The sequence below is a fragment of the Botrytis fragariae genome, assembly GCF_013461495.1.
Source record: "Botrytis fragariae strain BVB16 chromosome Unknown tig00000050, whole genome shotgun sequence".
NCBI classification, from domain to species: domain Eukaryota; kingdom Fungi; phylum Ascomycota; class Leotiomycetes; order Helotiales; family Sclerotiniaceae; genus Botrytis; species Botrytis fragariae.
Window position 1 is genome coordinate 1935267 of NW_023500992.1, and position 23580 is coordinate 1958846.

At 42.1% G+C, this 23580-nt stretch overlaps 10 protein-coding genes across 10 annotated transcripts; 8 read left to right on the forward strand and 2 right to left on the reverse strand.

Annotated features, from left to right (window-relative positions):
• Positions 1-336: 336 nt before the first annotated feature.
• Positions 337-654, forward strand: Bfra_004598 (uncharacterized protein; the record flags this gene model as incomplete). Its single annotated transcript, XM_037334999.1, has 1 exon — positions 337-654. The coding sequence occupies one exon, from the start codon at positions 337-339 to the stop codon at positions 652-654; it is 318 nt and encodes a 105-aa protein (XP_037193533.1).
• Positions 655-1146: 492 nt separating this feature from the next.
• Positions 1147-2675, forward strand: Bfra_004599 (uncharacterized protein; the record flags this gene model as incomplete). The annotated part of the gene is made up of 4 exons (XM_037335000.1): positions 1147-1186; positions 1244-1462; positions 2082-2174; positions 2227-2675. 4 exons carry the CDS (start codon positions 1147-1149, stop codon positions 2673-2675), a joined length of 801 nt encoding a protein of 266 aa, XP_037193534.1.
• A 1070-nt stretch (positions 2676-3745) lies between these two features.
• Positions 3746-7019, forward strand: Bfra_004600 (uncharacterized protein; the record flags this gene model as incomplete). Its single annotated transcript, XM_037335001.1, has 4 exons — positions 3746-3776; positions 3903-4165; positions 5619-6008; positions 6066-7019. 4 exons carry the CDS (start codon positions 3746-3748, stop codon positions 7017-7019), a joined length of 1638 nt encoding a protein of 545 aa, XP_037193535.1.
• Positions 7020-7031: 12 nt separating this feature from the next.
• Positions 7032-7233, forward strand: Bfra_004601 (uncharacterized protein; the record flags this gene model as incomplete). The annotated part of the gene is given in 2 exon segments (XM_037335002.1): positions 7032-7181; positions 7195-7233. The coding sequence occupies 2 exon segments, from the start codon at positions 7032-7034 to the stop codon at positions 7231-7233; spliced, it is 189 nt and encodes a 62-aa protein (XP_037193536.1).
• Positions 7234-8690: 1457 nt separating this feature from the next.
• Bfra_004602 (putative ctd kinase subunit gamma protein) lies at positions 8691-9729 on the reverse strand (the record flags this gene model as incomplete). Its single annotated transcript, XM_037335003.1, has 2 exons — positions 8691-9305; positions 9439-9729. The coding sequence occupies 2 exons, from the start codon at positions 9727-9729 to the stop codon at positions 8691-8693; spliced, it is 906 nt and encodes a 301-aa protein (XP_037193537.1).
• A 1501-nt stretch (positions 9730-11230) lies between these two features.
• Positions 11231-12990, reverse strand: Bfra_004603 (putative histone acetyltransferase type b catalytic subunit protein; the record flags this gene model as incomplete). Its single annotated transcript, XM_037335004.1, has 3 exons — positions 11231-12453; positions 12505-12780; positions 12969-12990. 3 exons carry the CDS (start codon positions 12988-12990, stop codon positions 11231-11233), a joined length of 1521 nt encoding a protein of 506 aa, XP_037193538.1.
• A 521-nt stretch (positions 12991-13511) lies between these two features.
• Positions 13512-14866, forward strand: Bfra_004604 (putative zip zinc transporter protein; the record flags this gene model as incomplete). The annotated part of the gene is made up of 3 exons (XM_037335005.1): positions 13512-13564; positions 13615-14595; positions 14660-14866. 3 exons carry the CDS (start codon positions 13512-13514, stop codon positions 14841-14843), a joined length of 1218 nt encoding a protein of 405 aa, XP_037193539.1. The 3' UTR covers positions 14844-14866.
• Positions 14867-14963: 97 nt separating this feature from the next.
• On the forward strand, positions 14964-15407 carry Bfra_004605 (uncharacterized protein; the record flags this gene model as incomplete). Its single annotated transcript, XM_037335006.1, has 2 exons — positions 14964-14975; positions 15207-15407. The coding sequence occupies 2 exons, from the start codon at positions 14964-14966 to the stop codon at positions 15405-15407; spliced, it is 213 nt and encodes a 70-aa protein (XP_037193540.1).
• Positions 15408-17267: 1860 nt separating this feature from the next.
• Positions 17268-19560, forward strand: Bfra_004606 (putative f-box wd repeat-containing protein 7 protein; the record flags this gene model as incomplete). Its single annotated transcript, XM_037335007.1, has 5 exons — positions 17268-17762; positions 17813-18447; positions 18497-18859; positions 18909-19257; positions 19309-19560. The coding sequence occupies 5 exons, from the start codon at positions 17268-17270 to the stop codon at positions 19558-19560; spliced, it is 2094 nt and encodes a 697-aa protein (XP_037193541.1).
• A 798-nt stretch (positions 19561-20358) lies between these two features.
• Positions 20359-21770, forward strand: Bfra_004607 (putative pyruvate dehydrogenase e1 component alpha subunit protein; the record flags this gene model as incomplete). The annotated part of the gene is made up of 4 exons (XM_037335008.1): positions 20359-20493; positions 20573-20706; positions 20761-21215; positions 21265-21770. 4 exons carry the CDS (start codon positions 20359-20361, stop codon positions 21768-21770), a joined length of 1230 nt encoding a protein of 409 aa, XP_037193542.1.
• Between the last annotated feature and the right edge of the window lie 1810 nt (positions 21771-23580).

The window sequence follows — 23580 nt, forward strand, 5'->3', positions numbered from 1 at the left end:
GAGTTTCGAGACTGAAAGCAAAAATCAAAAGCAAGGCACCACAACCATAGATCCTCATCAATAAATCAAATATATATACCATCTCTAACGTAATTCAACATTCATCACCTGCATTCTTGTCTAACGAGCTCCATACAAGTAATCTCAGACTTATATATTAGCGAAGCCATAACAATTCGTCGACTTTTCAGAGCCCTTATCATTGTTACAAACCATCATCATGTCCACATATCATCGTCCAGAACACAATTTTTCTAGTAGTCTCCCATTATACCGGCTTAAGATTGAAGTATACTGACCGTTTTCTTAGGAGAAGTTGGTTCCATGCGAGAAGAAATGGAATATTTCAGAATTACGCCGTCGAATCGCCCTAATCGCGGAACAATCCAGAATAATTTGCAGAGAAGACTGCAAGCACTATTGGAAAGTCTCCGCCCTCAATATGCGACATATGGGAATAGAATCCGTGAATTGCAAGAGGAACTCAGTACTCTTTCAGCCGGCGGAGGTCGAATGCAAGTCATACGTGACAACCTGGCTGAAGAGATTTGCGCGGAAATTAACGTTTTGAGTCGTCAGCAGCAAAGTTTAGCTACGAGTATAGATACTGTAGTAGGATGGTGCGCAGAACTTCAAGGCACAGGACAAGCATAGTGCTGCTATTGATGGAAATTTGAAGAGTGTGACAGCCTTTTTATATAGATGGGTCTAGATGTATCAAGGGGATGAGCGGAAGAATTTACAGTTGAAGAGACAGTTTGACATTAGTTACCGAATTATACTCTTAGAGAGCCTGAGTGGAGGATCTATCTGTACCGCAGAATGCCTGATTTTACAGACTAGCCGAGTTTTCACAATAAAATGAATCCTAGTCCAGCCTTTATTGAATTTTCTGTCAATTTGTGACATGTGTGTAATTTGATTTAATGACAAGCTTTCTTAATCTATGATTTCAACATTGACCTGAAATCGACGGTATCTTCATTTCGAAATGCATTCAAGAATATTAAAACTTCCAAAGACTCTTGATAAGTACCAAACTCCTTCAAGCTGCCACTTCATTATCATACACTAGCATCTGTGCCACTTTGAATTAATCACAAGACCGACGACTCAATATCCATCCTCGTTCCGATCATCATCATCATGCTCAAAGCCTGTAATATTCTAACTCCCGACAACCTCCGTCAGTATTCTTCAACTATCCTAGAATAGGAACATAACCACACTGACCTAACACTAGCGGAGGGAGTTGAAAAATTCAACTTCGTGTACAGAAAACTCTGCAAGCTTGATAAAATCGTCCGCAAACTTAAACAAAAGCCAAGTTCAGACCGAGCTATAATTATCAAACATCTAAAAGATAATGTCATTTCTGAACTGAAAACGAACATCCATGCAGCGCGAGCCGACATCAGTGAAAAGGAGAAAAAACAGAAGGTGGTGAAATCTGTCAAGATGAGTATATTGACCCAGCATTCGCTGGGTAGTTAAGGATATGAAGATGCCAAATTGTCGCATAAGACTGCGTGTTGTATTCTTTATTCATGCCAGAGAGTACTTCCAAAGAAGATTCAAAAGTATGAAGATTATGTGCAGTCTTGCGAGAGAGTACTCAACAGTTATCCCCATTACCAATACGATGAGAAGGACAGTCACTTGATATTCACTTCACAGTATGACGAAGATTAATAGATTTTCTTCGCTCCATGCGTCTATTATGGTTAGCTGAGGGCGCAATGAGACTGGTGAAGGTGCCTGGGTGGAGGATCTTACTGTTAAAAAAATAACCTGAATTTCTACACTAATTTAGTTTCTACAATAGCATGCATTCTAGTCCAACTTCGATCAAACTGACTGTTGATTTGTGCCTCTGCATATTATATGATTTGACAACACGCCGAAATTCTCATCGACCCTTAGTAGAAACAAAAGCACGAGAAGATTTAACCATCTCCAGTCAACATTTGCGGTTCATCGGTATCTCGTTCTTACTTCACAGAATCTCGTTTGTTCAGTCTCAAAGTTTGACATATATCTCTCAAGTACACTTAGAGTATACATTTTCTCAACAAGTATAGATATGTCTGATATTCCATCTGTCGATTTGAGCTTCGAAGCCCTCATGTCAGAAGTCGGATCCCAGGTTGGATACACACATACCAAATATACTAGTAAAGCATGATACACTCTCTATTCAATGAAGCACTGCTGACTTCTCATCAGGTCGTATTATGGACTTGTTGCAATTGATAAGAAATCTTAAAGATGTCCCGAACAGCTCATATCATCAAAATCGTGCCAGTTGCCAAAATAAAGTCAAGGAGTTAAGGCAAGAAATCTTTAGTCACGAAAAATTATTGAACCACGAGAAAGAAAATCTTGAGGAAGAGATTAGATTGGGATCTAAGAAGGATTGGGAAATAAAGTCGGGGCAAATTGGAGTCCCTCTGAACGGAAGAGATCATCAATATATTAAGAATTTTCTGGAGGGTGCTCTGCAAAAGAAATCCGAGGAATTTGAAGGTCTGGGAATGATCAAAGTGTGGAGCCTGATCACAGATAGGGAATATCTGGATATGTTGATCGAGCGCTTAGAACCAGGCCACGGTATGTTTACATTCAGGATTAATCCAGTCATAAATGAGTGCTACAGAGGCGTTGCTGGCGATTGAGATTCATATCGATCCTAACTTCTCTCCCACATAAACTCCACCTCAGATCCATCTCAATGCTTCACATTCTTGACTTATTGGTGAAGTATGGAGATTCGAATGCTAAAGAGCAAAAGGGGGAGGGTTTTACTGCACAGCAGAAAGCCTGATCTTTCAAGTAACTAGCTGTTTGTATGAGAAGGATACGAAGACGCAGTACCCACGTATAGTAGGTCCCAAAATGTCTAATTGTATTCTATCTAAAGAACTAGCTATTCTACAGAAGATAGTAGATCTTAAATAAGGGCTACTAAAAGAGCTAGTCTCTTTTGGGTTTAGTATGGTTGCCATTGAATTGAAGTCATTCACCTATGTTCACACACTAGCCGAGCTTCCACAATAGAACGCATTCAGTAACACTTTCGCTGTCCCATATGTGCTGTGATTGCGACACAAATATCTAAATTCAAAGACCCAGACTAGCAGCTCATAGATCGCTGACTTCACATGGATAAGTTAGTCATTGTCTTAGAATCATGGGTATTGTAGGTCTGTCATAGTGGTGATAATATCCGTTTTCCAGTGACTAAACTGGTAAAATTAAAAGGAATTTCATGAAAATCTATCGTGCGCTGACTCAAAATGTGCTCTGAATGTGGTTCGACGCATGATCCGAGGGGAAGTAATTCCAATGTATAATTCTGACGCAGTACATGATATGATTAAAGATGCAATGATCACAGAATGATTCTTAATTCCGCCATACAATAACGCTCTAATGATGCGTTGAATAGTTTCGATCTTCCAGTCCACTTGCATTCAATCCTTAGACACAACCGCACATTAACCACCAAAGAACACATTTGAAAACTTCAAAAGACTCCTGTCAGATCAAGCTACGAATTGTGTAGACATCCCCTATTTTTCATCTACACTAATCTATGTCAATTTGATACCTCCAAAATTGTAATCCAAATCTTACTTATTCAGCCTTGACCCGCCATCAAATTACAGATCTACACCTGTTAGTGCCATAGTTCAACAGGTCAACATTGTGAAATCTTTACACAAGAACCAGTGGCATCTTCATTATGTCTGATTCTGACAGAAACATCTTTGCGAGTAAGTTCTTATGAAATTGTGTTGCAATGAACAGCAAAACGAATTGTCCTGAAATGTCACTGGAGGAGGTCGACAAACTGGTCAGGAATTTCGAGCTTCTCCGCCCATAGAAGCGGAATGATTCAGCAAAGTTCCGACAGGCGAAAAGTGACCTTGATGGCATGATAGAGAAATTACATGTTCAGAACAACAAAGATCGGAAGGTTGTTGGACGCCTGAGGCTCAGACTTCCCAGATTGGAGATAGCCAAGACTCGAGCAACGGCGAATGACGATCTTAGATCACGTCATAAAATTGATAGAGAACTTGAAGAAATTCCAGTTCGGCATAATGAAATTACTGCTGAGATGGATAGTATGGTGGAAGATATAAACAAAATATTCACTTTAGTGATTGAACAGTGATATTGGGTAGGCTAGAGAATCCGGGAGGATGATAACACGGTTAGACAAAAAGCCTGACTTTCCGAATGAGTTGAGCTTCTAGAATAGAATGAATGCATTGTAGTTACACACCTTTTATCATATATAAATACGCATGCTGTGTTCGCGATCACAAACGGTTTTGGCGAGAAGAGCTAAGCTATTGGATACCCATACCTCCAAGAGGCAACGGATATCCTCTCTTCAAATCATTTTATCAGTCGTCCTCTTTAATGCTCCGTTTTTATATCTCATTAAGTGATGCTTGCCTCTTCAAATTCTTTTTGTGGAGTTGTAAATTGAATAATGATTGATCCAAAAAATGAGCTGGTCAAAAATATGTAGTGCTTGTTTGTCAATAGCCTTAGGGTGGTCGATCCTCGATGGTAATAATAGCGACAAGGTTATGAAAGATGAATCCTACATATGAGGTCGCAAGATTGATAATTTGATAAAGTATGTTGAAACGTTGAGGTTATTAGACCTATTTTGGAATGAAGGAACAGAAAGTCTCAATGCGATATCGCATTTTCTGCATGAGGGGCTCTGATATTTGACCTCGTAGTGAATGACTAGTATTGCATGATCATATTTCTCAAATTTTTCGATGCATTACTAGATTCATAGTCAGATCCGAGGGCTTATCCAATGGAGATATCAGAGGTTGTAGACCTTCTCTTTCTGGCAAAATAATGAGACCTAAATATCCACCGAAAAACAAGGGCACTAACCAGAAAAATTATGACGAGCGTATATTGCGGCTATGTTAAGTGTAGAACTACTTTACAATAACCACTTCTATTATCAGTCTTATAATGACCAAAGAGACTGCACACAAGATTTATAGCTGCATATTCATTCTTGATGCCATATAATAGATACGTGCGGGCGGGCAGGTTCCTCAAATCCGTACCTCTCACGGGGCTCGGCTAACTTCATCGGCCAGAAAATAGCCGATTCGGTCTACTCTGTCATACCGTGTACTTTTTAGTGCGGGATAAATCAGTTTTCGACAGAAAGCATTACAAATGGTGTAATTCGCTGATATCTTATTTATTAAGGTCGTTATATGTCAGTCATTTGCCCTGATTACGATTTATCGCACCCTTCGTCCTCAATATTATAACTTCAGATGTTGTTTGCTGTCCCACGTTGACCATTATTTCAATTTGATGGGTTACGATAAGCGTTGCACGTAGTGTTCGAGACCCTCAACCCAACCCCCAACGTCTCTATCTACAGCTCACCGTTCAGCATATTTTGCTATTTTGCTTACTTACATGTTTTGCTGTGATGCATGTCAAAACCAATATTCGAAGATGAAATTTTCTTACAAGCATTCTATAATGGCCCATTCACAACTATATAATCGGAAGAATTTCCTCATTGCAGATGTATCAAAGGTAGTTTAATCCACCAGATCTTGGCCATGACGTTTTACAGATTAGCGCTTCAACGTAACACTCGCCAATATTATCGCTTTCGAGATGAAGATGAAAAACATGGCCAGTCAGTGATATTACTTGGGAAATTTTCAGAAGATAGTCCCAAAAAAGCTGTGGAGGTTGCGAGACTTGTATTTGGCGTGAGCTACAAGAATGCTGTTCGAGTCAATCTTCTTGATGACCGGTGTCAAGCTTCTGTGAATTGGGACTATACTCTTTTGTGTGAGTTTACCGAGCGATGGTTTAGTGTCATGTGTGGCTCTGTAAACGAACCTCTTGATAAGTCGGATCTTGAAATTCTTGGTAAGAGATTTTGGAACACAATGATCTCTATAAATGGCAAGGAAGAGTGGATGGCACATGAAGTAAGTATCTGATCATAATTCTTCAAATAGTATATACTGACAAGAGATCTTGGGTAGAGATTTAAAGCAGAGAAATTCTGGGCATGGTTAGCTGCAAGGACTAAAAAACTCAATCTCCGTAACGAGATGTCTAACGTACAAGAAGCTCGATTCCAAAGCTATTCCCATCTTCTGGATCAATGGCTCAATGGTAAGATACGTCGCCCTTATCAGGATGATACAAGTTTTGATCATGATCGTGATCGCAAGATATATCATAAATTACAATCCTCTGACATACAGGAAAAAGAATGGGGGTTCAGTAAAAGCGAATCTAAACTCTCACGCCTAGTCAAAGAATTGCTTCGCGACGGACGTTCAAACCTTGAGATAAAGCGGGGGGATATGCTTATTAAAGCGAGAGGTGCTATGAGTGAAGCGGTATGTTTTGCTAATGCCGGTGAGGGCTACAGTGATTCCCTCAAACTTGCCGATAAAATGCTACAACTGAATGGCACTTCACGTGAAGCATGGTTGGGGAAGCTTTTGTTTGAATTATCTGCTTTAGCGCTTCTTGATACATCCCGCCACTACTTGCATCCTACAGCGTCCGAGTTGAAAAAGGGCGAACGACAGGCCCCAGAAGCTCTTGATGAATTAGATAAACAGCGCAAAGAATTTCTAGCAACAATTTCACATCAACCTGCTAAATCGCGGAGTAATTGGCGGTATAATCTATACGTGCGTATAGACGACCATCTTAAGAACGCAACCGGTAAAGACAGAGAGCGTCGAGTGTTGAAAAATCAATTGCAAAAAGCGAAATCTGACTATGGGACCCTTGAAGATTGTTTGAAATTGTGCAATAAACTATTGCCGCGTTCACATACAGGTCGTGAGAGGTCACCCAAAATCTCACAAACGCATTCTCCTCGAGGGCGAAGCAATGAAACACGAGATTCAGTATCAGACACAGCGCGGCGGTCTTCAAGGAAGCCAGCTTCATCAAAGCCAGTACCTACCCCCAAATGACGTGCCCGGGATATGACTGTTAGTTCTTCGTCGAAACTCACACCTTCTGCAAAACAAAACTCTCGATATTCTCAAGACGAAGATTTCAGTGACTCCTCGGTCTCTGAGGCGTCTATGTCTACAAATAGAAAGCAAAAGGGGATTGAGAAGATAATGAACTTGGTTCAGAATCCAGGCTCGAGAAGAAGATCAAAAGACAGAACAACGCTTTTAAAATAATCTTTGGTCTCCCTTATGTAGACCAACTTTAGATCATTTGGCTAGGAATCTATGAAAAGAGCTCGCTAGTAGCTCTGAATCTGTTCAATAATTTTTGATTCTAGGAATAAGCTCTATGTTAAGGGTTTCAGTTTTTAATTGACGTGAATTATGATAATCCATTCCGTTATGTAGTCAGAAGAGTTAGTGTCGACACATTTACATACAAGATGTAGAAAAAGAAGATAAGTCATGAAATGGATCAAGGTTAGGAAGATGAGAACCCTCATTACGAAAGCGATTTTTGCAGTATGTGATTGCGGGATTGCCATCAACTAATTCCAAACAAAGAGAGCCCAGTTAATTTCCCACAATACTTGAGTAACTCAATGGGCTTGAATGATCAAATTCCAATCTATAGACGTGCGAGGCAAACTTCCCGCTCAGTGCGAGCGTCAGTTCGTACTCGACTAGACATAAAATGCAAAGAATATGTCGTATAAGAATCAAAACTTCCATTCCTTGCGATGAATTTCTTCGTTTTCTACCGTCTGGCAACACATTGTTTATATAACCTTCCAACCAACCAGGCAAAGCAGACTACCACCCTCGCGAACTCAAAAAGGACCATAGGAACATTAGAAAAAAGATACCAACCACACTACAACAAGACACCGAAACTTATGACAAAAGAACAAAAGAACATTTATTCTTAAGGTAAATTCTTTTAAAATCCCAATTTTTGATATGAAAAGATTTCTGGTCTGAGAGAATCTCGCTAGTAAGATCAAGTGGAAGCTGGTGCTTGTTATTTGTCGACTTTTCACCCACACACTAAACCCAACGTCTTACATCAAGAACTAATTGGCCTACTACTGTGAGGGTTAATGTGGCTCATTGTCATCGCAATGCACTTCGAAATCTTCGAATACACACAAGGAATTATAACGGAAAGAAAATGCTATCCAGAATGTGAGATTCGCAGGCGGAATTGTGGCTGGATGCGAAGATGGGCACGCAGCACAGGAGGCACGCTGTATACACTGGTAAGAACATTTATGTTGCCCGATACTTCCATACTTTCGATGGAATAGGAAATTTGTAGGGCAGTAAAAGTAATCTTGAGAAAATGCTTATTTATCTCTTATTTGACAGGATAGGTGCCATAATTTGAAAGATCCCACATGTCCTGTTTCCGTATTGAGAGCGAAATTACAACACAAAACCCCCGTAAAACAAAATGATATTACCACATTTTTATGTGCTGACTCCTCAATGTTGTCCACACAAATGAGCACCTGAGACTATATAGCCGCGCGATGCAAAAGTCCTTAAACCTATATATAACCGCGCCGTCCAAGTACATGCCACATAATGATCCCCGGTATACCCGAATAATCGTAGAACGCCAATGCACGAACTCCGCCATATGATACAATTTAACGCCATGACCGGGGAAAAGTAACCCTTTACTCAAGATTGATTTTCAAGTCTGCTTTTGTGAACTTGCTCATTGAACCATTCCCTTCCGGCCTCTTTTCTCTCCATAGCTTCTTCTTCATACAAATCCATATCATCATCTCCCAAATCGCTCGTTTCATCCCACAATTTATCGAATTCCGAATTGGGTCCCGAGGCCGGTACAGCCCAGATATGTTCTCTCAATCTCTTATGTCTCTCGCGATCCTCTTCAATTCTCTGTTCAATCTGTCTCTTATCCAATCTCCCTACTCCATTCGGTTTGGCTTGTTTGGGAGTAGCATGTTGTGAAGTTCCATTTCCATTGGCTTCGTTTGCGGGCGGAGAAGACATGAGTGCGTCGGGCTGGGTATCGCGTTCCTTGAGACATTCCTCAATTTCCGTGACAGTTTGAGGTAAGAGGAAGGATTTTTGTTGAAGGCCTTGGAGAACCTTGCGCACTACTTTGACATTGGCTGCTCCGGATCCATCTTCCGGCGCAACGGCATCAACTACCCGTAGAATATCTCTTTGCATCATGCGTACATAATCATCGTGTCCTTCTCTCGATGCCATATCACACAGAATTTCGATGAAAAACATGATGTTCGCCCTATTGTTCATAGAATTCTGAATTTGGGTCAGCTACGTTTTTTCTAACAAGCCAAGTCGCTGCCATAAAATTTCAGAAACGCGCTTCCTTCTTTTTGATTCCCACAAATCCAATCTCTAGACACAAAATAACCAAAAATCATAGACGTACTTTCTCTAGTTGTTCCAGAATGCAACTATGCAAATCCTCATCCATATCCCTATATTTCAACGCATACTGTGCCGTCTTATTCGCACTTGTAACACTCGCATTCAGATGTTGCAAATATTGCGTAAAGCGAATGCGCACTTCGAAGGGATCCATCTCTTTTTGCGCTGGCTTGACCTTCGCTTTGAGCGGTTTGCTTGGTATGGGATCTGGTAAATTCGCGCGAGAAGTCGGCTCTTCAATGGAATTGAGTAGTTTACTGTTGCGCAGTGGAGCTGGTCTGGTTGTATCCATGATGTAGTTTTGAAGCACTACGCTTTGTCGGGTGAAATTTGGGCGGTGGAGCGTTGGCAGTATTTTGGTGTGGTGGGGAAGGGAGCTTTGCTTGACTTTTAACTTCAAGATTAAACCTCAACATTCCAAACAAGGGGTATATATGTAGAAGATACTTCAAGAATTTATTAGAACCACTTACTTTGATAAGAACTCCAATTGAAGGACTAAATAATCAGTATGAGTACTTCAATTGAGAATACGGAGTCAGACATGACCTTGACAGTTCTTGGTTGTGGTATGTTTGTGCGTTTGTTTTTTCTGGACCTCTTTTATTGACTCGAAGAGATGGAGTCAAGTGAAGATCACATTGCCAATTTAAATTCATTGTTTTGGCAACGGTGAAGTGCTTCTCAAGTGCAGTAGGAGCCATCGGTCGTCCGTATCTGTTCTTGTAGGCGCTGGGACGAGAAATGGATATGTACTTCTCCCACATGTGCAGAGAAATTATATTCATGTGTCACTTTGCTATATTTCTGTATCTATCAAATTATTCACTTGGACAGCAGTATTTTGTAGACCAAACTCAATTTTTATGCACATCTGTTCAGTATACCAATGATTAGTGAATTATTACCTTCTGTTTAGCTAACTTTCCTTGGGAGCCATACCAGAACATGAATCAAAAGCAAAATCCAATACTGATATTTGATTATAGGAACAATGGACATGGCAATCCTCTCTGGAATACTCAGCTCTCTCAATACGACTCGAACCCCAATTCCCATCTACATCAGGAACATCAACTCCCGCTTCGCCAATCGAACCACCCACCCATCTCCCCTCCAAATTCATCGTCTGCGTCCGCCGCGCCGAGTCCGCAAAAAGAGTACAACAAGAATTAGCTCCCTATCTTCCCACACCCTCCATCACCGTCCTTCAAAACTAAAATGTCCTCGCCGTCCAGACTATGCGCGGAGCAGCTGATTTGGTTCTTTCATGTGAACATCCTGCGCTTTTGAAAAATAAGGTGAGTAAGCTAAGTGGATGTACGATAGGAGGATTGTTAGTGCTTGATTGAGGAGGGAAGAGTCAGGGGAACAATAAAAGAAGCGACGGTTGTAGCGGGGTAGCTTGAAAAGGGAGTTGTGGGGGTTAATGGGACGAGATTTTAGGTTTTGAGGTTGAACGGTTGGGCTTAGTGTTTGTTGATGAGAAATGGACGGCCGGAATGGAAAGATGATCGGTCAAAATGAGATGGAATACCGAAATACTTGGCGCAAATATCATTTGAATTTCGTTGCGTACTGATGTCTGAAGTTTGCCTGACTTTAATGTTCATTCTTCCTCTCCAGATTTATTCTTTCCCATCCGAAAACCAAAGATTTCAAGCATTCCCTGATATCATCCCTAAAGTCAATCACACCCGAACTCCATGATATAGTGCGTACCAATTTGCGATACCACTTTTAGTACACGTGCCTCTTCCATCCTATACTAACCATATTACCACCTATGCTATTCAAGAAGCAAACTTCAACCTCTTGGCCAAAGGCTCCTCATTTTCATCTTCATCATCTTCATCATCTTCATCATCCTCATCATCCTCTTCACTAGCAGCCCTCTTTCCATTTCCATTAGCCACACTCTTTCCCTTCCCCTTTCCAACAGTAGTCGATTTATCCATCTCAATTCTCTCCTCGACCATCTCAATCAGTCTTCCATAATCAGCTTCTACGCCCATTAAAGCTTCGTTCAATTTATCGATTCTTTCTCCACGATCAAATTGTGCCAATGCATCTTTGTTGTGACGATAGAGACGTTGTTTTACCAGGAGTTGCCAGAGATAATACATGTGTTCATCTTCTTTCCTGGGAGGCGGGAGAGACTTTTGTGGTTTTCCCGTGTCGCGCAAAAGGGCTGCTTTGGCGGACGGGGGGATTATAGATAGTAGATACATTTCATGAAGACGAGCGAATTGTCGAGGGGCGATTTTTGATTGAACTCGTAGCTTCTCGTATGCATCGGTGTCAAAGAGTTTGGCTGGTGCTGGACCTTTAGGGTTAATTTTCACCTTTGAGTTCAGTCTTAGTTTGAGGAAACGTTCGTCTTTGAGTAAGCGACCTAAATCGTTGATGTCTCTTAAATCATCAAATGCTTCATTTGGATCCTCCACTGTGATTTCTCTTGTATATGGGTCACTGGATAAGTAGTCAAATACGGCATTGTAGAATAGTGATCCTTTGCCCCCGCTTTGGAAAGGGGGTAGAATGAGAAATTGCGATATCCTTGAACGACATGGAAGAGTGTTAAACGATACACCATCAACAGGGATTGTGAACTCGGGAGCTATTTTGTCGCCATCGGGAGATTGTGGAGGAGTAGCGGGCGTATATACGAAATATCGATAAACAGTACAAAAGCCCATGAATATGTAGGATGAAGATTTCTCAAAAAATGAGGCTGCGGCTGGTTTCTTGTGGTACAAGAAGAATACTGTCCAACGTCCAAGGTCATCTTCTGATTCATCAAGATCGAGCAATGTTCCTCCTTCAATAAACAATGGGACTAGAGTTTGCACCCGCTTGATGGTTTGTTGAATGACCGGATCCGAGAGATTGCCTTTCCATATTTCAAATATTTCTCCACCGACCTCAATTGCGCGAAAGAGTTCTCCTGGTGGATGCCAATCTGCTGGGGTAGCTGAAATATGCGATTCAAAAACACTTGATTTTTCAAAAGCAGCTGTGCTGATGTTAGTAACAGTTTTTGGGAGCTTCAGAGAAGCGGACATACTCTTAGGTAAGAATGGCTCCAGCACTGCCTTCAGGTCTGTTGGTTCTATATCACCGACTGCTTTGAATTTCTTGTTGTAGGTAATTTGAAGGCCAGGTCGCATATCACAGGCATTATATTTTAAGTTGATTCTCAATCCCTGATATCCAAATATTGATTCCTCGTCCCCGAATATGGGATATGTGAATTTTGGATTGAAGGTATGAAGTGAGGTTATGCCTTCGGTGCTTGGGGTGACAAGAGAGATGTATATGGCTTCATTTGAATCGGACGACCCTGGATTTCAGTATGTTAGCTTTTATGAAGTATAGAATTGATCTTCGTGAAATATTGCTCATCGGCGCATACACTTCAACACGGAGCATTGGGGGGGGAAGCAATAGACAGCATATTTTGAGAGGAATACGACCGATTGATGGGAACAATGAAAAGGACTTTGGGTGACAGAAATTGTTAAAACCTACAATCAGAATCGATTTCGGCCATCTTCGCGACAATGATTTTACTGATACTGTTAATGCGAAAGGTAGATAGGTTTGTTGAATAATAATTGTCGTTGTCAATTGAGACCAATTGTAAATATTTCTGTACAGGTTCAAAGCTTCACCAGAGCTTATTAAATCGCGTAGGGAGTAGAGTGATTTTCCGCCGAGACGCGTTTTCTCCCCAGAAGTTACAGGGATTTCTAATAAATTACTTAGCAATGTGGCACTCTTTATTATTAGCTTAGTTCAATCTGGTAGTTCAGCCTCGTTCGTGCATTGAGTTAAGACCCCAAATCTGTCATCCTGGAGTGACGAATTAATTTCTTTATAAAGGGAGTGGGAGTGCGCAATCATAGGCAAAAATATCTTTCACCTGCTTTTCCGAGGATTTTAATAAACTGTCTTGTCCCCTTTCTACCTACCGTGGTTCTGATTTCGAAATGAAGCGGTGATATTCCTTTTGATTTGGTATTTATAGGATTGCGACGTAGATTTCAAAGGTGCAAATAGAGGGTATTCACGATGTTCGACGGCTTATTCATGTTGCTCATCTTGAGCGTGATAATGTGTTTGAGGTAATTCCCCTACTCAAAGCTTGCAATTCATGTGCTGATGAGGTATTTAGTTGCTTTCTTGCTGGAGCAATTCCATTGTCTATGACCTTATCGCCGTCCCAACTTCGATTAATATCTACGATTGGTATGGGAGTACTTGTCGGGACTTCGCTGGTTGTTATCATACCCGAAGGAATTGAAGCAGTATATACTGCAGGGTCCTCGGCACATACTCATGGAGCACGGAGTATGAAGGTTCAAGAGAGAAGCTCTGAGCTATCATGGGTTGGTGGAGTCAACACAATCGCATACTCGAACAAAGCAATTATCAACCGAAGACATGCCCAGCTAAATCCCGAAACTTCGCAGCCCGTAGAAGTTGAGATTATCACCAGGGAAACTCTGGCAGAGGAAAAAGAAAATAGTGCACCAGAAAAGTCGGAGGAGAAACCAACGGGTGAAAGTGATGTGCATCACGATGAGGACGAATCACCTACATTCTGGATTGGTTTATCTTTGATTCTAGGATTCATTCTTATGTTCTTAATTGACAAAGTTCCAAGGCATGCTTCCGAGAAATTACAAACCCCGGTAGCTCCAAGGCAAATTTCTCTTAACAATCTATCTCAAGGAATATCAAACATCTCTTCGTCTGATGAAGAATCAGACGGCTTCTTCCAATCACTCACGCCGAGCCCGAAGCAAAGTCGTAGTCTGGCCACAACGACAGGGCTTGTGATACATGCGTCGGCAGATGGAATAGCTATGGGCGCGTCCGCCTCTACATCCAACACGAAACTAGGGTTTATCATTTTCATTGCTATCATGGTCCATAAGGCGCCTGCCGCCTTTGGACTTACATCCGTCTTACTGAAGCAAGGCCTTTCGAAACGAGCAGCACGTGGCCATCTCATAGTTTTTAGTCTCGCAGCTCCATTCGGTGCCATCACGACGTTCCTATTGGTAAACATTCTTGGTGGTGGAAATATTGAGGGGGCCAAAGGACAATGGTGGACGGGAATGCTATTATTGTTTTCTGGTGGAACTTTTTTGTAAGCACCCCCTAATTCTTAACAAACGAACCAAATACAGACAGGGATAATAACAAGTGAATAGATACGTCGCAATGCATGCTATGCAAGAAGATTCGGGGGTATATTCCCATGAACACACAAATTCCAATGGGTATCTTGACGGTATGTCACAACGTAAACAAGCGAAACCGCAAATGAGAGATACGCTCGCGGCGGTCGGGGGAATGTTGATCCCACTATTAACACAGTTTGGCCATGACCATTGAGTGGACGGTTAGATGAAGGAAGGCTATGTATATATCAAAGAGAGGAGAAAGGGCATGGAATGGAATGGAATAGAAACTCATGCTCGTCCAGCACGAGAATGCAGAAGATAAAACGCACAGATGGATGTTCCTGTAAGATATAGATTGTGCACAGGAAGAAGGAATACGATACCAATCATAGTACGTTCCTACCAATTGGAACTTTTAGGATAATTATTTCGATTATTTTCCCCTTATTAGGTTTGCAATTAGAAAATGAAGAGGGGGGAGATGAACGCATAATTCGCTTACATCAAAGCTCCACTCCGAGACAAAACTTTGGATCTCGAAACACTGGACCCTTTGACTCCATACTATTTTTAGAGAACAGACAATTCAGATGTATTTATGATATTAATGCGGATTGGTTTCGCTTCATTGCTCTGGATGAAAAGTCCTGCGCTTTTCGATATTGAAACCTTAGAAAGACTAAGAAAAGTACGAAATGTAAGGGGTAAAAAGGTTGGAGGATTTGAAACGAGAAAAACACATGCACAGCCTTCTGTTTCCAGTATTTTAGCTTAAGCCTTGAGTTTAATCTTTGACTATTGAAAAGTACGTGATCGTGCTCCCGATTTTGGCGAGCATGGCGATGATGTATCTGGGAAATGTTTATTAGGAGGCCTTATCGCGATAACAAAAGGGAGGCGATTAGGTAGTGTTAGATTAGATTATTTAGTGGCACGGCACGAGTTGCAAGTGAGTTTTTCGCCCCCCCTTTTATGAAGATGAAGGAGTGGATTCTCGATTGCAATGATTCGTGATATCATGTGGTAGGTTTGGCTCCAAGAGTATGATTTGTGATGATTAATAATGTGTGTGTGTTGGTGAAAGACAAAATGGGTCATGTGGTATGCACTGATATGTTGCTTATTTGGGTATTCTAGATTTCATGGTACTGCTGCTACTGTTGATCACGCTAGATAGGTTGGATGAGATGAACGTTCACTGCGTAGAAAATGTTATTCGCTTCTTATAACTTTCCTAAGAGTACCTATGTGACGAGAGGATAACATATAGGATACTTGGGTAACGATGGCGACGCTACCTAGACGCTTGATTGCTATTAGGCGTTGGAAAAATTAGATTTAGAATTTTGGGTTTGAATGGGATGTTTTTAGGTATATGACAGTTCCACCGCCACCACCACCAACTCAATCAGTCAATCAAAGAATCGGTACCAGAACTTAAGCCCCCCTGATATCATAGAGTTCCTTCGCTGAGGCTCTCATCGAACTACTACGCGGGTGTTTAGATAGAGATTGAAAGATCTCAGTTCTAGCTGACAGTCTTTCCAAATTCTACACTATCGATAAGTCATGACGACGAAGACCTGAAATCATTTGTCGACTTAGGAGCGAGTGATGTTGATACTTCAATAGATACTACCTAGGTAGTGCAGACAGGACAGATAGATCTACCCCTCGATTTATAAAGGAGTAACAATAACCTTGGAGGTCCATCCATCCAGTACTAGGTGATCCTACCATATACGATTGTCTGTTTGCAGTGACCTGTCATCCCTTGAGTTGGATATCTTCAAGTCGAGGACATCATCCATAAAACATCTCCATCCAAGTCAACGAGCAAACTCGGAATGGCCGTACATATCATACAGACGCCATTCGTGATAACATACATAACAAATGATCATCCATTTTTTCCACTTTAAAGTTCTTCAACATCCTTACTTCATTAACGAATTATCCCTGCCTACTAGGCATGACCGCAATAATGACTGAGACCACCCAAAAGTTCATTAACTCCAATTAGCACAATCCACCCACGACCCACGACCCACGACGTTCCACTTCCACTGGCTTACCACACAGAAGACTCTCTCTCATCTCAAGATCAACCTCAGCCCAGCCCGTACAAAGTACATTAAAAGTACGAAAGGATTTATATTACTCTCTTTTTGAATATTGTCTTATCGCCAAACAATTCAACAAGTATAGACCATATCATTACGATTGATTCTTGCCATTTATATTCGTGATCGGTATAGATATTAACACATCCTTGATTCAAATTGTGCCATTAATCATCGAGTTTCAACCCTAACGACAACGCATTCGAATGTGTTCCCTTGGACACTACGTTGCACGACCTTCTCTCATCACCGCCTTTAACACACGTTAAGAGACGATTCCTTGGTTTGAATTTAATATATTCGACTTTCTATCAATTGGCGCAATTGTTTATAATTTCCATGGTCGAGATTTCATCTGTTGATTGTCAATCCAAATCCTTCCCTTGGCCCCAAGCCTCATTCTAGTCAGGAAAGACCTTCACGACCTCCGCATCTACGATTATCCCCTTTTCTCAACCGTTCAACCTAGACGGAACAACTGGTTGAAAGTAGAGGATAAGAAGAAAGCGGGTATGGATAATTTCAGACCTTTGAGCTTAACAGACAGAAGGGCTTCCATTGCACCCATTGAAAGAGACGGCGAAATGTCTCCCACCCGAGCGTTAACGGTCGACACAAATGGCGAACGCATTCCCATGCCGCAAAGGTTAGAAAAGATTCTCAGTAGACCGAGAGGTCCTCCGACTCCAAATATGACGACTTCTTCCGCCGATATACAATCTCCCACACACTCGAGTCATGACCCCCCTCCTCCCCCTACACCGGCAGCAAGTCCAGGTCCTGATCACCCGCAACCAGATTGGAGTGAAGCGGGAGAAAAGGAGGACATATTTTTATCACAAATCAGAATATACTTCGCGCAAAGTTCAGCACCCGAAAGAACGAGGATATTAGGAGATCTTTTGAATTTGTGCACAAGCCAACAACTAAGCTTTGTACATCAATATGTTAGCCCGTTACTGAAGAAAGATCCATTTACCACTTTACCAGATGAACTATGCCTTCGTGTATGTTTCCATTTTCACAAGGTGAAGCCCAAGCTAATTGCTTCATATAGATTTTGTCTTGTATCGACGATCCGAAAGTACTTGCGCGCTCGTCCCAGGTTTCGAAACGTTGGAGAGATCTTCTTGCAGACGATGTTACTTGGATGAAATTATGTGCGAAGCACGATTATGGTCGAAGAATGTCAGAACATCATCCCGTTGTACCTCTAATACCGTCACTTCGACCTCCTCCACACCCCGTTCATAAGGCATTACAAGCAGGAGAGACTTCAGCCCTTGCACATTCCTTTCCCGGAATCAGCGCAGGATTGTCACAAGTTCCTGGAAGTTCCAGAAGCTTTGATAGTGCTACTGCCTCTGGCGCATTGAGAAGACCAAAGATCAGGTCATATAAATCACATTTTAAACAAAGATATTTGGTCGAAACCGCCTGGAGGACTGGAGGACAAAATATCGCAAGGCATATTACACAAGATCAGGGTGTTGTAACAAGTCTACATCTGACACCAAAGTACATTGTCGTGGCATTGGACAACGCTAAGATCCATGTTTTCAACACGGATGGAAACGCGCAAAAGACCTTGACCGGGCATGTAATGGGTGTTTGGGCAATGGTACCATGGGAGGATACCCTCGTTAGTGGAGGTTGTGATCGTGATGTGCGAGTATGGGATATGGCTGCTGGGTATGTTTTGCCAATTACATGTTTGAGACCTGGTACTAACGGATAACAGTGAGAGTTTACATACTCTGCGTGGACATACTTCCACAGTCCGGTGCCTGAAGATGTCTGATGCAAACACGGCAATTTCAGGCTCTCGAGATACCACATTAAGAATCTGGGATATTAAGACTGGAGTTTGCAAAAATGTCCTTGTGGGTCATCAAGCAAGCGTTAGATGCCTAGAAATCAAAGGAGATATTGTTGTTTCTGGAAGTTATGATACTACAGCTAGAGTGTGGAGCATCTCAGAGGGAAGATGTTTACGAACACTCTCGGGACATTTCTCTCAAATCTATGCTATTGCTTTTGACGGAAAGAGAATAGCTACTGGAAGTCTTGACACCAGTGTTCGGATATGGGATCCAGAAAATGGGTACGTATTCTCGATTCAGATGTGAAAAATCTTACTAACAAATGATTAGATCCTGTCAAGCTATTCTTCAAGGACACACTTCGCTAGTTGGGCAATTGCAAATGCGAGGAAACACTTTGGTCACTGGTGGTTCTGATGGGTCTGTTCGTGTTTGGTCACTTGAGAAGATGGCCCCAATTCATCGACTAGCTGCTCATGACAATAGTGTCACAAGTTTACAATTTGACGATACACGAGTGGTCAGTGGAGGTAGTGATGGCCGAGTCAAAGTGTGGGATCTCAAGACTGGTCAACTTGTTCGTGAACTCACTGCTCCTGCCGAGGCTGTCTGGAGAGTGGCCTTTGAAGAAGAAAAGTGTGTGGTTATGGCAAGCAGATCAAATCGCACTATAATGGAAGTAAGTGCCATAGTCCTCCTCTTTTCCTGAATTATATTAACACAATTAAAGGTGTGGTCATTTTCCCCTCCAGAAGATGTTCTGTATGAGAACCCCTATGGCCAACAAACTCCTCCCATAACTGGGCCAGCTAGACCGTTAAGTGCCATTGAATATCGGAGTGGTAGCCAAGACCAAGCTATGCAAGGAATCATGACACATGAAGCATCTTATCAGAGGGATGATATTGAAATGGTCGATGCTGGACCATCGACAGCTCCTCCACAAGCTACCGGGCCAACTTTCTTTCACGAAGATGACTGATTCGGGCCATTAAACTAATCTATATAAAAAGCACTCACTAATTCTGATTGCTTCTTTCACGTACTGGGTCATGGAATCTATAGTCACTACTATCACTTCTCCATTGAGAGATGATTACGATATAGTGAGAGAATACGGTCTCACATATTTCACTATCATCCTTCCGCAATCCTTATACATCACCTACCTATTTTTATGTCTATATTGATTGACCTTTGATTGATCGAAGCACAGAAGACTTGTTTATAAAGAAGCAAAGAAGCATCTGGGGCAGGGCGTTTTTCATTTGACTGGTTGGCAGAATGGTACAGATGATTTTTAATAGCTCAAATACCAATAGGGCAAATGGAAGGGGGACAGTTCAAAGGGAAAGATTTAACGGCGTAGCATCGAGAGAATTTGCATTAGGGATTCCCCAAGGTCAGGGAGTTACTTGCTTAAGCTTGTCTGTTCAGTTGGTAGGGTAGCATAGTAGAAATGCGAAAGAATCAAATCTATGCTTTGGCTTTTCTTCTTTGGGTGATCGATGAAATGAAGACTAAACATGGAAACCCGAGTTGGACAAGAGGGTCCGCAAGTAAGGCCGAATGGTGAATTGTCGGGCTCTAAAATATCCGTTACACGTGATTTTGGGTCGGAAGCTTGAGGAACAATCTGTCCGAACTAAACCAAAATGGGACTACTGTAATCGAAGCATCCCAACCATCAACATCTTTTGTTTGGCAGCTGCTGAGAAATTTCCACGAGTTATCTTCCGCCTCCCTCACTCCCTACAACACATTCTCTACCACCACAACCATGTTCTCGAGAGCATTGAAGGCACGATCTGCCGCACCTCTGCGCAGAAATGCCATTTCCAGAGCTGCCCTCGTAAAGAGAACGGTTACCACAGACGCCGCCTCCGCGCACGCCGATAAAGATGCTGTTCCTCAGGTAAGATTTCCTGTTGAGCTATCCCAATTGATCATTGCATACATGGAATGCGTATATTAATGATTCTCTGGGACTATAGGAAGATGACAAGCCATTCACATTACAATTATCGGACGAGTCTTTCGAGACCTACGAGCTCGATCCTCCATCTTACACCATGGAGACCACCAAGAAAGAGTTAAAGCAGATGTATATCGATATGGTTTCTATGCGGTAAGAACATGATTTGGTATCACGACCGAAGATTCCGCTGATGGGAAAATTTAGTCGTATGGAAATGGCAGCCGATAGACTCTACAAGGAGAAGAAAATTCGTGGTTTCTGCCATTTGTCAACTGGTCAAGAAGCCGTCGCTGTCGGTATCGAACACTCCCTTACCAAGGAAGACGACATTATTACTGCTTACAGATGCCACGGTTTCGCTCTTATGCGTGGTGCTTCCGTAAAATCTATCATTGGTGAATTGTTGGGTCGTCGTGAGGGTATCGCCTACGGAAAGGGTGGTTCCATGCACATGTTCACCAAGGGTTTCTATGGTGGAAATGGTATTGTCGGTGCCCAGGTTCCAGTTGGTGCTGGTTTGGCTTTTGCTCATCAATACAATGGCAACAAGAATGTCTCTGTTGCTTTGTACGGTGATGGTGCCAGTAACCAAGGTCAAGTCTTCGAGGCTTTCAACATGGCTAAATTATGGAAATTGCCAGTTCTCTTCGGTTGTGAGAGTAAGTATTTAACCTGACTATGAGGCTGAGTGTATACTAATTGTTTTAGACAACAAATATGGTATGGGTACCGCAGCCAACAGATCCTCTGCTCTTACCGATTACTACAAGCGTGGTCAATACATTCCTGGTCTTAAGGTCAACGGAATGGATGCTCTCGCTGTTAAGGCTGCTGTCAAGCACGCTAAGGAATACGCCAACGCTGGTAACGGTCCATTAGTCCTCGAATATGTCACATACCGTTATGGAGGACACTCCATGTCCGATCCAGGAACCACATACCGTACTCGTGAGGAGATTCAACGCATGCGTAGCACCCAAGATCCAATCGCTGGTCTGAAACAAAAGTTGATCGAATGGAACGTCACAACCGAGGATGAGTTGAAGACCATTGACAAGGAGGCAAGAGCCAAGGTCGATGCGGAGGTCAAGGAGGCCGAAGAGATGCCTTTCCCAGATGCGACCCCACAAATTTTGTACGAGGATATCTACGTAAGGGGAAGCGAGCCTCAGTACATGAGAGGAAGGACGAACGATGAGAACTACTATTATTAGGTTATTAGGATTGGAGTTGGTAGATGGTTGGAAGGATTGGAAGAATGAAATGTATAGTATGAATGGCCGACGGAATGATCGAATTGTTGGCAGGACGTGGAATGATTGAATGATAGATGGGTGGTCAATGCTTGCAATTCTTTTCGTTCGCCGACTCACGTATAATACACCTACCTCCACTACCCTGTCTTGGTTTCGTTTCGTTTACTGTAGTTGAGATGAATTGAGCGCATACCCTATCCTACTACTGACTGATTCATGCTGTGATCCTGAGGCACCTCATGTTATTCAAGCCACTTTGGGGTTCCTACACCCTCCCTTCCACTCCGATCACTGTTCACTAACCACACAACACCTCCAATCCCCAAGTGGGAGGAAGTTTCTTTTGAATGGTCCTTCATTGACCTAGTCGAACAATCTGTGGAAAATTCATGCCTGAACATTATGGGTAATCAATTGTTCATTGGACCTGCCCTGTTTTGGAGATGAGAGGTGTCCTTTCGATAATGTATAAGCAGCGACGTCAAACCCTGAATTTTTGGCAGCTAGACACGAGTCTAGAGGTAGTCTAGAGGTAATGTTTCATTTTGTACAAGATGACTGTCCAATCGGAGACTGAGCTCAGCTTATGTAAACGGTGTTTTTCCGTTTGGTTCATGCTAATTGAAGGGAAGGATGATCATTCTCTGGAATTTATAGTTTCTCGGCTACTAGGTAGTATCACTGGTCAAGTCTACAAGGATAGTAGTTTTAAAACACTCCTCGTAGCAACTCTGACTTCTGCTTCAACAAATCGGTTATGATTCTTCTGTTAATTCTTATTATACATTCCCTGGTATCTTCCTCATTACTTCTATTAATCCCTTCCTCGGCAGGTTCCTTAATATCTTTCCAAAGTGTTAAGATTCTCACCTCGAAGCAGATCTTATCATTCGACTTTTTAATCAATTACTATCCTGGGGATTCGGCATCGTTCTAGTCCAAATACCGTTCGTTGTGCTCACACGATAATCATAAGAACCGTGGCGACCTTGAGCACATTTAGATCTTCTGCAGATCTACCCATCGAGCTTCGTCTTCATATTTGGAAGTTGGCTTGTTTCCAGCAAAGAAACATCGATGTATCATTTCGTCCACGCGGAATTGTCACGACCGTGGGAAGATCTGAGTCATTGACTGGTTACACTGGAGGCTCACTGATTACTTACACTAAACCTCCACCGGTCCTACATGTCAACAGACAGTTTAGGGTGGAAGCCCTCAGACATTATAGCCATGTAGACTTTTCATGTCCAATATATGGCGGAGCATTAAAAAGATCTCAGTTCTATATCAATTGGAAGATAGATCGATTGTGTTTCAGCTCAATGATTAATTTAATGGTTCGTGGGCGAGGTTGGTATAGCGTAGGAACACTTCTTGCTGCGATAAAAGTACGTAGAGCATGTCTGGAAAATGGACTAAAATATTTGGGCTGGAATATAGCAGACATTGAAAGTTTAGGGACAGTCGAAAACTATACATTACACGCACATCAATCGACGCAAGTGGTGCGTACACTTCCATGGAGTCATCCGATTGACGATTTTGTTATCTTCTACAATAAGGGGACGGAAAATTCCAATTTCAGAGGAGAAATTGTTGAATTTGGTTCGGCACCGTTAATTTTACGTGGGAAGAAAACATGGCTTCATGGTATACATTTCAATACAGCGAGGAGTAACTTTCGGGCGGGAAACGTTACGCAAGGTGCCGGTCCACTTTTCATTGATCACCTCGATGATCTTGATTGGCGATGGTGGTATGATCA